Source organism: Meles meles, chromosome 9 (genome assembly GCF_922984935.1).
Source record: "Meles meles chromosome 9, mMelMel3.1 paternal haplotype, whole genome shotgun sequence".
In the NCBI taxonomy this organism is placed as follows: Eukaryota; Metazoa; Chordata; class Mammalia; order Carnivora; family Mustelidae; genus Meles; species Meles meles.
Genome location: NC_060074.1, coordinates 82783718 through 82797648, shown reverse-complemented (window position 1 = coordinate 82797648; position 13931 = coordinate 82783718). Strand labels below are relative to the sequence as shown.

Genomic DNA, 13931 nt, shown 5'->3' with positions numbered 1-13931 from the left:
TTGCATTCTGAAAGAGGAGAATGGTAATGAAGCAAAGTGTAAGTGGTGTGGTCTGGGCTCTGTGCACACTGTCTACCTAAGGCAAGTCCTTAGCGTCGTCTTTGCCCTCCTCCTTTTGGACCACCCCCGTGCTGTTACTCATGTTGTTCTTTCCCCTTCAAGCGTGTCCTGTGTTCTTTATTCTGATTAATCACCCTTGACATGTTCAGCCGGAGGGGAACGAGGGGAGGGAAGGAACGAGGGAAGGAGGGCGGGTTGGTGAATGAGTTAGTAGATGAGAAGTTTCCTTGGCCTGTGCCTTTCAAAGGACTCTGGGTTTTCCTTCAGATGTGTAGAATCTGTTCCTTTACGGACGCACAGGCATGGCCACACAAAAGGTTTTATAAATACTACATGCAAGTGTTGGCCAAGTGCCCCCAACCAGATGGCAAGTTTCTTTTTTTTGCCGCAGACCCTGAGCTTTCTTTATATTTCCTCTCTCTGTATCCCCTCCTTGCAGACTTCACACAGCGGCACTGTCCCTGTGTCGGCCAGGAATTTGGACTTAGGGGATGTGTTCAGGTGATTGGACCAGAGAGGAAGGGAAGGGTGCAATGGCCAGATAAGGTTTCCTGAGTGGGTGCATGCATGCCGTCTGTAGGGCAGACAAAGCAGAATTCTTCTCACTGTGCTCTCTTTCTCTGTTTTAAAATATCAGCCCTTTTCCTAGCTCATTATTTTCCCCCCAAAGCTCTCACACAAGCCAACTATAAATATATTCTCAAAGCCTTATGTTTCATGCCTCTGAGATGTTCCCAGAAATTAGTTTTCACTTGGGCAGGGAGGAAGCTGGGAGGTTGTTCTCTGATCCCTCAAAATCCTCCAGAATTGCCGCCTTTATTGCACAGAACTAATGGGGTTGGAACCGAACCATGTCTTTAGCTGGGTGCCTCAGAATTTCAGACTCATGAGCAATGTATTGCTTTTCCCCCTCCATTTCAGTTTGAATCAGAAACTGCAACTGGAACAGGAGAAGCTCAGTTCTGATTATAACAAGCTGAAAGTGGAGGACCAAGAGAGGGAAATGAAACTGGAAAAGCTCTTGTGAGTGCTCGTTAAATATTTCCTCTGTTTTCTCTCCTCCCCGCTGAGTCTTAGGGAAGTCTACTCTCATGACTCCCAATTCCTCAATATTCTGGTTAGGTTCTCTCACTCGTGTGAGATGGTTAGTATTATTGACATAACCATAGGTGCAGATGGTATCTGGAACTCTCTGATGCCCCTTGGGTTCATGATTCCTTTTTGTCTTTTAGATTGCTCAATGATAAACGGGAACAAGCCAGAGAGGACCTCAAAGGGCTGGAGGAGACAGTGGTACGTCAGCATGTTTCCCAATTCGTTTCAGTCCCAAAGACCCCATTAATATGTGATTTGTTGAATTTGTGTATTCTGAAACTTGTTCTGTGCCCAGGGTTCTCCCATACCATTTTAGACAAAATATTTAGGCAAATACTGTATATTTAGACATTAAGACAAATACAAACATTTAGATAAAATGTCCTGTGGAAAAGTGAGGATTGTAGAATTTATTCCCCAGCTCTTGATACCATGATTGTCTGTCTGTTCATCCATCTATCCATCCATCCATCCATCCTTGCCTCCATGCTTAGTGCTATATAACTAGAGGCCCTGAGTGAGAATTAAACTGACCTGAAAATCAGTGCCTGAATCTTTACTGACTTTGCACATTGTGACTTATTTCCATTCAACATTCAAGAGCACCTGCTAAGGGCTGGTGTTCTTCTAGGTGCTTGGATTGTATCAGTAAATCACAGAGATAGGATCCTGGCTCTTTTAAGCATGCGCTCTGCTGGGGGTGGGGAGACAGATGTGAACATTAGGAAGGAGATCATGACCTCCATTACATGGTTATAGAAGGTGCAGAGGTCCCACAAGGTGGTGACATTTGAACAGGGACTTGAAGCAGGTGAAAGACTAAGCCATGGGAATGTTGGGGGAAGGGCCTTCCAAGCAGAGGCAATAGCCGGTGCTAAGGCCCTGAGGTGAGCCTGGAGTTGGCATGTTGGAGAACAGCAGGAAAGTCAATGATGCAGTGAGGAGACAAGAGGTAGGCACAGAAAGGTCAAAGCAAGAGCAGTTAGAGGCCAGGTAGGGCCTTGAGGCCTGCAGGTTTTGGGGTACAAGAGCGACAGATCAGGAAGTCTCATCATTTGAGATCCTGGTTGGTTTTCTCCATCCTGCATCTGAATTCATGAGGTTTGTTGACTGTCTGGTTGAATTCCATTTCAGCTGCTCTGAGGGTGAGGGCTCTTGAGAGCTCTGCAAAGTGCCACACAGCCCTTGTTTAAAGACAGACTGTCCCAAAAGAGCCTCTTAATTTGGTGAAAATGTGTCAGGTCACTTCATATGATAAAACAATAGAGACTGTTGTTTGGATGTAGTCATACTTTTTTTTTTTTTAAGATTTATTAATTTATTTGAGAGAGAGTGAGAGCACGCCTATACAAGTAGGGGTAGGGGCAAAGGGAGAGAGAATCCTCGAGCAGACTCTGTGCCAAGTGTGGAGCCCCACAGGGGGCTCGATTTCAGAGCCCCGAGATCATGACCTGAGCTGAATTCAAGAACCAGCTGCTTGACCGACTGAGCCACCTAGGCGGCCCCGGTATAGTCTTATATTTTGATTCCATTTGTGTCATGTGAATTTATGTGGGACTGCCTCCCAAGAAACTGGTGACCCCAGGCCATAGGCAAATTGTTACTCAGGGCTGGACCTGACTGTGCACTCTGTTCCTGGGCTGTTGTTAGTTGTCCCTCAAAGCCAGGTGAAGGGACAGAGGGCACCATCCACTCAGGACAGAAGTAAGATGACTGTGGCTCAAAGGGTTTTGGGCCATTCCAACATGGCAGAGAAGACGATGGATGGCTGGCTATAGAGGAAACCAGATGAAGCCCTAACATTGCCTCATCTATGTCTGTTTTACCAGAGAATTGATACCCACAGTTACAGATGATTCTAAAAATTCAGAAAAATATTGAAATTTAAAATGTTACTGTATCCCACTAGCCAGAGATAAGTGACATTTCAGTACCTTCCACCCATGAACTCCCCTCACCCAACATCCCTGGCCCCTCCCACCTGGTGCATACTCACCCATAGGGGACAGACCCACTGACACGCTGGCTCCCTTCCTCTCCTGCTCTCTGCTCACCACTGGCACACATCGCTCACATCCACATTTGAAATCCCAAATCCGATCCCCACAGCCTATGTCATTTTAGACTTGGATGTTTTCACTCAACCTGCTTTTGGAATCCACCCCAAGCTGTAAATGTTCTTCAGCAACAGGCTCGCTGCCCTTGGCTGACCTTATTTGAACTCTCCATAGCTCAAGGCCTCTTCTGGCTTCTTGGGTATTTGGGTGGGACGGTGGGGGTAGGAGGGAGGGTGGAACCTGCCATGCAGGGGTTGGAGTCTGAAGCCCACTACAGGGGTTGACGTTGGATGATGTGGAGGGTGTCTTGGGGCCGGAGGCAGCCATCTTGCTTTAACAGGACACTTGGGACTCTAGGGCTGGACCTCTCCTTCTGTGTTAATGGGCCTCATGTTTTTACCTCTCAGGGCTCACCCTTGCTGTCCTCTGTGACAGGAAGCTGAGCCCTGAGCATTTACACAGAGGGCAGTGGCCTGTGACAGGGAACGTTTCAGGGAAGTGAGTCAGGTGCGGTGAGGAAATGATGATATCGTGGAGGAAAATTCATTGCTGTGGGAAGCCAAATGCTAGCTACCTCAGCTTAAATGTGCAATTTGCAAATTGTTTTAAAGGTTTTTAACCACCCCTCCTGTACTGCTGAATTCACCCAAGAACACACAAAAATGAGATAAAGATGCCAAACTCAGGACTTCATAGTATTTGGTATTCAGGCCCCGAGGAGATGCCTGGCCTTTTGATAAGGGACCCGTGTCTTATCTTCTCATTTCCCTTTGCTGTGGCGGCTTTTTGATGGAAAATGTTTACTATGGTTACAGTTGAATAAAATTCCTGAGAGAGAATTCAGAGCAGCCGCTTGGATGGGGGTGGGGGCGCTGAGATCCTTGGGCAGGGGCTGGAACAGCATGTCTGAGTAATGGTGAGCATGGAGCCGCATCCCTGCCCCTGCGCTGGAAGGCGGCGGGACCTCGCAGAGGTGTAAGGTGCACTGTGTTCATAGTAACAGGCCTGTTTGGCTTCCTGCACAAAGTCATTTGCCTCACCTGAGGAAGCAATTGACTTTAGGTGCTTCTTATTTCAACACAGAATTGCAGACTTGGACCCAGTAACAAGACTTGAATGAACATAGAAGCTTAGAGTTTCCACGGCTGTATAGCCTGTTTTTTTTCCTTGTGAGCACGGGCGATCTGCATCCCTTGACATTCTGTGTTAAGAGTAGGTCAACTAAGACAAACTGGGAAGTTCAGATGCAAGTTTATCTCTCTCCTCCCTCATGGGGAACTATCTTGGAAGGAACTAATTGTATCTCTAGTAGTAAGAACATGGAGACTTGAATGAGAGGAACTATTTTGGTTTTCTGCTCTTGTTAACAAAGGCCACCATATTCAATACAGAGCCTTGTCTTTGCAGTCTAATTCTTAAGGGTTTGGTTGTAGAAAATAACTCAAAATGGAGAAAAAAAATGCCCTTAAGAAGTTGATTACAATGTAACAGTATTAGGACAACAAAGGGAAACAACAAAACCTACTGAAGAAATGACTGTCAAATATGGTGCATTGATAAATTAATACTAGCTAATGTTTACTGAGCACTTACAATGTGCCAGAAACGATTGTAAGAGGTTTATAAGAATTATCACTTTTAATCTTGACAACTGTGAGGCAACTACTAAATTTATTCTCCTCTTACAAATCAGAGAGCTGTGGCGCAGGAAGGCAAGGTAGGTTGCCCAGGGTTACGTGGGTAGAAGGCTCACTACCTACCTCATCCATGAGCTGGAGTGACGTCAAGCCAGTGCACACGGCCCAGGGCCAGAAATGGGGCGTGGAGATATGAAAAATGTCGGTCTGCTACGATGGGAGAGATTGTGGGTAACTTTCTATTTAGACTTGCAGGCATTTTGTGCAATGCGTACATGATAAATTAGAGGAAAAAAAGAATCCATCCTGATGTAACACAGCCAACTAGGAATTTTTGTGAGAACTTTTGTAGTTTTTTTGTGAGAAATTTTTGTGTTAACTTTTGTAGTTGAAGGCAGAGGAAAAGTTCTATTTAGAACACCACTAACAAGTTGGCTCTGTTCCATTTTAGTTCATGGTTTGAGCTCCCAGTCTCTGCCCCTGGGGGTAGTCTTGAGACAGATGGAGGGGGTGGACATATGTGGTGGGAAAGCCAGGGAAAGTGTGGGAGCCCCGTGGCCTGGATGGCGGGCTCGCAGAGCAGGTGGGATCCGTCTGGGTCATTGAGGCTACCAGATGGTCCGGCGCCATTGTGTCCTGAATTCAAGGTGTCTCCCCCACTTTAGTGACATTTTCACTATCTTCCTTTCCAGTCTCGGGAACTGCAGACTCTGCATAACCTCCGGAAACTCTTTGTCCAGGATCTGACTGCCCGGGTTAAAAAGGTGAGTTCTATTTTCTGCGACCAGGACTGAGAAGAAAATATGGACAGAAAGAATCATTTTCTGTTGAAATATCACTTTCTTAAATTGGGGCTGGTTGTGCTTAAAAATTAATTACTTCATGCCAGAAAATGTATTCAAAGAATGTACTGGAGACAAAAAAAAAAAAAGGAAAAAAGTACTTGGGAATATTTTTCCATCTGATTTTTTCTTCTTAGTAAAAGGAAGTTATAATCTTTTCCCTGGCCTTTCATTTGAAATGCACACATACCTATCTAGCTGCAGTGTGAGAGCTGACGTGTGTGATGGGGGGAAAATCCAGGGAATCCCGTCAGGCAGTGCTGCTCTGAAGCTTGGTGAGCAATGCCAGAAACCCGGAGAAATTAGAAGCAGGAGCCTCCCGTTTGCCTGTGAGGGGCCACCAGGGGCTGGGTCAGAGCGCATGAAGCGCTTGAACCTGTGTCTCATTTGCTCTTCCTGGCAACCGTGTACGTGGTCCTTACTGTTCGGTTCTTAGTGGAGACAGGCTCAGAGGTTAAGTAACCTGAAGTGGAGATAGACTGGAATCCGGGGCATGTGACTTCTGACTCTGGGCTTCGTGGGTCCTCGTGCCTCCCAAGGGATCTTGGGGAGTCACCATGTGGTGAATCCCAGAGCAGCAGCCGAAGTTTCAGGAAGGAGGGAGAGGTGGGAGCAGCCGGGGACTGCTCTTTTAAATATGTTTAAGTGTGATAGAGGAGGGCAATGCGCCATGGCCAGCGGTGTGGTAGGATGGAAGGAAGGTGTATTTAAAAGTATGCACGTGTGTGTGTGCGCACGTGAAGGAGCTAAGGGAAAGGGGTGAAACGTATATAACAAAAGAGGAGGGGCTGATGGGGTCCAATCTGCGTGGACGGAAGTAACAGCATGGTTGGGTGTGTCAGGCTTGGCCAGGGGAAGGGATACAATTTCCCAGAGAGGAGTAGTGGAGAGTGGAGATGGAGACATTCCATCTTCATCTTCAGACACTCCACTGCATCTTCCAAAGGTGCGTCCGACGACTTTGATCTTCTCGGTTAATGTGGAGGTTCTGTCCTTGATGGAGAAGGCAGGAAGACAATGGGGAGGCCCCACAGCCCAGAGAAGGCTCAGGCAGCCTGGGAGGGTGGGGGAGGGGGCATGGGGGACATTTGTCAGGGATGAGTGAAAGCATTGCTGAGCCGTGCTGAAAGCATGCTGAGTGTCCAACTGAAGGTCAGAGCATGGATTTGCCATGACCCCCGACAGAATAGTTCCTGGCCTGGAAATGAAAATAAAGGAAGGTGGAGAATGATAGGTGAGTTTAAGGCCTGAATGGCAGCGGCGGGGCAGGCAAGTAGTGAGCACAGTTATCAAAATAGAAATGACCAGACCTGGACCAGGTAGGAGGGAGAGGCAAGAGCAGAGGGGTTGGAGAGGGAGACTGCAGAGATAATGGCAAGAACTGGAAATGCTCAGTCAGAGGGAGGAGGGGGTCCAAGGGAGCTTAAGATTGGGCTTCCCTGATTTCAGGATATAAAACTCTTGAGTAAGGACCCGTGGCTTTCAGTGTGTGGTTATCTGGCCAGCAGCTTTGGCATCACTGGGGTGCTCACTAGACATGCACATTCTCAGACCCCCCCAGGTCCGCTGAAGCAGAGACTGGGGGTGGAGCCCAGCAATCTGAGTTTTAACAAACCCTCCTCTGGGCAAAGTTCGAGAACCCCAGATGTAGGCCGAAGAGACACGGGTTTGAGATCTGCACGCAGCCGTCTCCTCTCAGGAGGAGGGAAGATGGTCTCCTCTGGAATCAGAGGCAGCAAGGACGCCTTGCCATTCTGAGCTCTAGGATATTTGCACATGTGTTTTCTCAGTTGACCTCCTGGCCCAGAAGGGCACTTTTTGTCCATCTCAAGATCTAATGAATTTCAAGAGTTTATCCAGCAACAGCACTCAGAAGCTGTGACTAGTTGAGATGGATTCATTAACTAATTTTATGGGATTGGAAGCTGAAGGGACAAGCAATGGCCACTGAGACTTCCCGGTAGGACCATAGGCACTTGCCCAACAGCTTGGTGACTACTTAGCTTAGTTGGGATGTTTGAAATCAGGCTTAGATCTTGGGTTGATGTTTTCACGCTGATTCTTCTTGAGTTTTGGAACAGTTCCTTTTGAAAAGGAAAGTCTATTTACCCGCTGCAAGGGAGAGGTAAATTTCACAGAGAGAACTAATCTGTATCTTTCAAAGGAAGATTGGGAGTTTTATTTTGTTTTGTTTTCAATTCTCTATAATGCTCAGAAAACCCTTGACATCAACCAAAGGAATTCACTGGGAAGGTCACTAAGTCTCAACTTTTAGAACCTCTCCTTATATCCACTTTCAGAATAACCATTGGTGGGATTGGGGGTAGTGGTTTTTATAAAGAAGAACTAGAATGTGGTCCAGTTTATACTGGGGCTGGGGCCGGGGGGAGCCTTCAGGCCCATTGACCCCTCGTGTTGTTGCAGAGTGTGGAGCTGGACAGCGATGACGGAGGGGGCAGTGCTGCCCAGAAGCAAAAAATTTCCTTCCTGGAGAATAACCTGGAGCAGCTCACAAAGGTTCACAAACAGGTAGGAGAGTTGTGCCAGCTTCCTGTGCTTCCCTTACTGTCCCGGGAAGAAACCCCACTATATCTAGCCACAGTTCCAGGAGAAGGCTCTGCATCACCAGGGGTGCCAGACAGGTCCCTGGAGTCCTTTAATTAGTCTTCAGTGACTTCCCTTACATATAAAAGTCTTTTATCTAAGCAGATGGAAGGAATGGAGTTTGAGCTCCGGGTTTTGGAAAGTGGGGTGTTCCCACCCTGCCTTAGCATCCTGCCTCCAGTCCCAGCACTGGACCCACAGGCTGCACAAAAGGCAAAGTGAATTCCACTGAGCCGGTTCAGGCGCCTTATTTTTGCAGCTGAAGAAACAGACTGAGAGAGGAAGTGATCTGCTTTATTTTCTCTCTGCTCTGTTTCCCTATTTCCTGGGCACCCTCTTCGGTTCTTATGAGGCTCTGGAGTTTATTGAGAGGGACAGCAGAGTGCATGGCCAAATCTACTGGCGATCAAGGCAGGCGTTTGCCTCCTTTCTGTATAAATACTGGAATGCTCATGTTTCCCCTAAATCCTAAAGATTTGGAATGTGATAAAAATGGTCCCACTTGTTGGACTGCATGGCTAAGGGGATGCTCTCTCTCGGGCCTACATCCTTCAGCATTACCTAGGATGGCATTTCTCCCCAAAGGGAGGATGACAGATTCAATATGGTTGAAGTCATTCCAACAAATTATTGATGAGAAATACAGAAGCAGAAACTGTAGTCTGAGTCACTAATGTGAAATAGGGCTCTGAAATTCATTAATTATTTTATTTGTGAATTCAGTGAATGTTTTAATAACCATTAAAAACCTGCTCTCTGCCAGGCGCTGGAGCTGGTAAAGAAAGCAGGTGTGGCCTCGGGATAGGTAGTGTTCGTACAGCACTTTCCGATTTTCAAAACTTTTTCTGGATCCACTGGGATTCGCACAATCCTCTTCTTATATCCTCTCCTTTTTTATAGGTGAGAAACCTGAGATGTGTAGGGGTTGGATGACTTACCAAGTCAGATGTCAGGAAATAATAGAGCTGGCTCTTGAGCCTTTTTTTTTTCTTCTTTTTTTAACCCAGTGCAAGCCTGTTGCTTCTTTTTCTTTCTTTCTTTTTAAAAATTAAAAAAAATATATTCCTTCATTTTATTTTTATTTTTTTAATTTGTATTTATTTTTATTTCCATAATTAACATACAGTGCTGTATTATTTTCGGAGGTACAATGTATCAGTTCAGCAATCCTATACATAGTGCCCATTACCATAAGTGTCCTAATCTCCTTCACGTCTTTCACCCATCCTCCCCGACCCCTCCTCCGGCAACCACCAATCTGCAGCCAAACCACCCTGAACGTGCCCAGTCTCACCTGTTGCTTCTTTTTTTTTTTTAATGATTTTTTATTTATTTATTTGACAGAGAGAGAGAGAGATCACAAGTAGGCAGAGAGGCAGGCAGAGAGAGAGGGGGAAGCAGGCTCCCCGCGGAGCAGAGAGCCGATGCGGGGCTCGATCCCAGGACCCTGAGATCATGACCTGAGCCGAGGGCAGCGGCTTAATCCACTGAGCCACCCAGGTGCCCCACACCTGTTGCTTCTTAACTGAGGGTCTTAAGTAATAAGAGAACGAAAATGTCCCAGAGTCACCTGTGAGCCTCGGGATATGCTGCAGAGTGGGTCCAAACCACACGCTGGTGGAGACAGCGCTTCCTGCACGGGCCGAGGCCTGCAGAGAGCTCTAGAACATGCACGCCCTGTACCCAGGGCTTTTGAACCTGCCTAGCATCGCTCAACGGGCATGTGGACGTCCCAAGCCGACCTAGCGAGGCTGCTTGTCTGGCCGTCCTCCTGTGGATGTCTGCCCCTCCTGCCGCCTCCTTTTGCCCCTCCCCCCCATAAGTCGCCCGGGTCCGCTCTCCCCGCAGCTGGTCCGGGACAACGCAGACCTGCGCTGTGAGCTACCCAAGCTGGAGAAGCGGCTGCGCGCCACAGCGGAGCGTGTGAAGGCCCTGGAGAGCGCGCTGAAGGAGGCCAAGGAGAACGCCATGCGGGACCGCAAGCGCTACCAGCAGGAGGTGGATCGCATCAAGGAGGCCGTGCGGGCCAAGAACATGGCCAGGAGGGCCCACTCGGCGCAGATCGGTATGTGTGCCCCTGCCCTGCGGCCCTGGCGGAAGGCAGGGCTCTGCTGGCCGGAAGCACTGGTGTTCTGGAACATCTGCCAGGCTGTAATCAGGCCGGCGGCAGCTGGGGTGGCTGGTGCCTCCAGGCCCCCTGCACTTCTCCTGGGAGAATGGCAGTGTCAGGCCCCTGCTCCCTTGTCGCCAGAGGCTGCAGCGCACAGTGTGGCCCTCAGAGCCGCTGCGCTGAGCAGAGCAGGTGGCCAGCTTAGGCTGTCAGCGAAAGGTTATTTGGCTGCTTCTCAGCAAGGCCCAAAGGCCCCTTCTGTTCTGTACCAGGCAGAACGCGAAGGGGCGGGGGTGTAGCCAGAAGCCTCAGGGAGAGCCACTTGCAAGGGCTCGTTTGGAAGCACCTTGGGAAGAGCGAGGCGGGCCTCCATGAGCAGGGTGTGGCTCCCAGCGGGGAAGGGGGCCTGGACGTCCACCTCTGCCAAACCTGGATTTGGGCGTTGTGCTCGTGCTGACAATGGGGTGTAGCTGCTAAGTCTTAGTTCCCAGGGTGGAGCCACAAGTGGCAAAGGGATTTAGGAATGTTCTCTGAAGAGCTTTTTTTTTAAACTGAAATGCTTCCGATTAACGTGATATTATTTCCCATCAGATAATGCTATGCAGATGTTTTGTAAACCAACAACTTCGTGTGTCTGGTTTTTAGATCATACCTTAGATTAATGTGTCATTGCATTTATCGATTCCGTGCTCTTTGTAAATCCAGAAACTATGGCGCTTCTTCCCAGAAAGTGCATCATAGGGAGAAATCTGCACCCAGTTTCAGGGGCTACGCAGATGCCGTTGGAACCCAAGTGTTACCTGCCTTAGATAAAACTGAAAGTCCTTCGAATTTTCCTCAGCCAGAATTAAAGTAATTGATACCTAAGTTCTGACTGTGCCCTAACCATTGGGTGCCCTGGTTTAGCAAACTGTACTGTCGGGAGAGCAGACATCCTGCTTCCAGAAAGGTCTGGTGCTCGATGAGAATTGTAATGATAAAAACTGTGTGTCTTGGTTTTCACATGTGACCTGTGGTTCTGCGGGTGTGGCCATTTACACCCACCTGAAACTGCTGTCCTTTCTGTCGGACACAGCCAAGCCCATCCGCCCTGGACACTACCCGGCATCATCTCCAACAGCCGTCCACGCCATCCGAGGGGGAGGAGGCGGCTCTTCAAACTCCGCTCACTACCAGAAATAAATACGAGTGAGTCGTTGGTGTCCTGGTGGTTTCCGTCTGGGGCAGCCCAGGGCTGGATCCCTGCCCCTACCTGGTTCTCAGCCCCTGGCATGTGCCCCTGCGAGAGTGAGCAGTTTCGATCTCCTAGAACGGGTGCCTGGGAGGGTAGCTTGCCTACCTCAACTCCGAGAAGAGCCTCCAGGTCTTCTCACTAGGGCCACCTGGTGCTGGGGACCCTCCCAGGGGATGGAGGAGGGTGTGGCAAATGACTCACTGGAGCTCTCTTTTGTCTGTGGGACTTCCCTGTGCAGCTGGCATCCAGAAGGGCATTACCTGTTTGTCAACTGCTTTCGCCCAGAGCAGACAGACGTGGGTGGTTGCTTTAAGTTTTGGGAACTGAATATAAAGAAAGGGCCAGATAGAGAAAGTCATGTTTTTATAATTGCTCTCTGAACTCAACAAATAGGGGTTTTTAAGAATGGTGCTAATTTGTATCTAGGTAGGTCGGGACCACCTTTTTTTATTTGAGATGATGGTCTATAATTTTTCTTCCTGCAATCCACATGCGTGGGATTGTTCTACCAGCAAACAAACACAAAAAGTGATACACTTTAGAAAAGAGAAGGAGAGAGCACCAACGGTCCTTTTGTACTTGAGGTGGAGAAAAGAGGTTACTGGTTGGGTGGGGCGGACAAACAACTAGGAGGCCGGAAAACTCTGACTTTGAACCAGTAACCTGTGGATGGGAGGGGGTAGCTCCAAATGTTGTCCTTGGACTCTGAGCCCTCACTAAGGAAGCTAGCTTGCAAGACAGGCAGGCTGGCATGGCCAGGCCACAGTGGGCATGGCCAACTCCACAGAGCACTGACTCCTCTCCTGTCCTTTCCGATCAAGGTAAGGGACGTGAGGTGAGGGTCTGGAGCCCTCTCTTAGGGGATATGACAACACTGCTAAGGCTCACGCAAAAGCTGCCAAGGAGCAAGCTTGGCGGCTGCCCCCACACAGCTCTCTCCGGCGCTGCCCCAGGCAGCATGCCAAGGAGCAGGACAGGCACTGGTCAGATCGGGGAACAGGAGGGAAGGCCGGGGCAGCCCGGGGGTGGACGGCATGTCCACGACCATCTGCCATATCCTAAAAGGGTGGATGGAAGTTGTCTCGGCAGCGGGCCACCCCATTCAGAGCTGATCACTTTCCATTACAGATAAAAAAATGTGGGTGTTACAAAATTGCTTTTGACGGCATGTTGTTGGTGTTGGGGCTGGCCCTCGAAGGGAGCTGTACGCTCCTTTGAGGCAGCGTAGGATAGAAACCTAAAGCGGTGGTTCTTGAACTCGGGTGGGCATCAGTATTCCCTGGCACCCAAGACCTAGGCTTCGTGAAGCAGCTTCGGGCCTGGGCCTTTGCGTGTTTACTGAGCACCACACGCGATGTCGTTGGCCACCAGAGTTCGAGGACTCCTGTCCTGAGGGAACTGTGGCGTCTCTAGGGTGCAAGTGAGTTTCTCTGCCGTGTGAAGGAAACCTCAGGGTGGTCCTGTCCTCAGCAAGTACCTTCCTTCTTCAAGGTCACCTCAACGGCTTCCATTCTAGTTCTCATGCCCACACACCGTGGTCAATAAGCAGAAAGGAAGCCGGGAAGAGGCAAAAGCCCCTTCTCAGCTGAATCCGCTTCCTTTCATGGCCTTCCTGAAGTCCACGTAGTGTGGATGCCTGCGTCCCTCTGGCCAGATCTGAGGCATATGGCCAGGTCCAGCTGTGAGGGGGGCTGGAAAGCAGCAGCTTTGAGCTGGGCACATCACTGCACCACGTAAGGATAGTGTTCTTTCTTTATTTTTTTATTATTTTTTTTAAAGATTTTATTTATTTGAGAGAGAGAGAAGAGGCAGAGGCAGAGAGAGCGGGAGAAGCAGGGTCCCCCCTGAGCAGGGAGCCCGATGTGGGGGTCAGTCCTAGGACCCTTGGATCATGACCTGAGCTGAAGGCAGACACTTCACCGACTGAGCCACCTGGGTGCCCAAGAGTGCTACTGTTCCTTAGCTGAGGACAAAGCGATGGGTCCTGGGTGGGCAGCCGGAGCCTGTGCCGACTGAGCCCCTTACTACACAGCAGAGCCGCGCTCATGCAGTACCTACCTAACCTCCTTCGGTGTAAGCATGCAGCGAGGTGGCCGTGCTGGGCTCCCGGCAGGCTCTCCATAAGTACACAGGCCCAGGGATTCTGGGGTCCAGAGACTGTGCAGCGCACAGCCACTTCCCTCATGCAGTCTCATAAGGGTCTGTCAGACCCATGTTTTGCGTAAGCTTCATACAGCAAAATGTTCCCTTCTCACACTTGAGCTGGAGAGGCAGTAGGTCTGGTGAGACTTC

At 49.2% G+C, this 13931-nt stretch overlaps 1 protein-coding gene across 1 annotated transcript in view; it reads left to right on the top strand.

The window, feature by feature from the left end:
- KIF5C (kinesin family member 5C) overlaps positions 1 to 13931 on the top strand; it is a 153540-nt gene that overhangs the window by 129208 nt on the left and 10401 nt on the right. Inside the window, exons 20-25 of the mRNA XM_046019619.1 lie at positions 982 to 1083; positions 1293 to 1353; positions 5542 to 5613; positions 8116 to 8220; positions 10144 to 10360; positions 11481 to 11593. Coding sequence (XP_045875575.1) covers positions 982 to 1083; positions 1293 to 1353; positions 5542 to 5613; positions 8116 to 8220; positions 10144 to 10360; positions 11481 to 11587 — 664 coding nt within the window. The 3' untranslated portion in view covers positions 11588 to 11593. The remainder of the gene's footprint in view (positions 1 to 981; positions 1084 to 1292; positions 1354 to 5541; positions 5614 to 8115; positions 8221 to 10143; positions 10361 to 11480; positions 11594 to 13931) is intronic.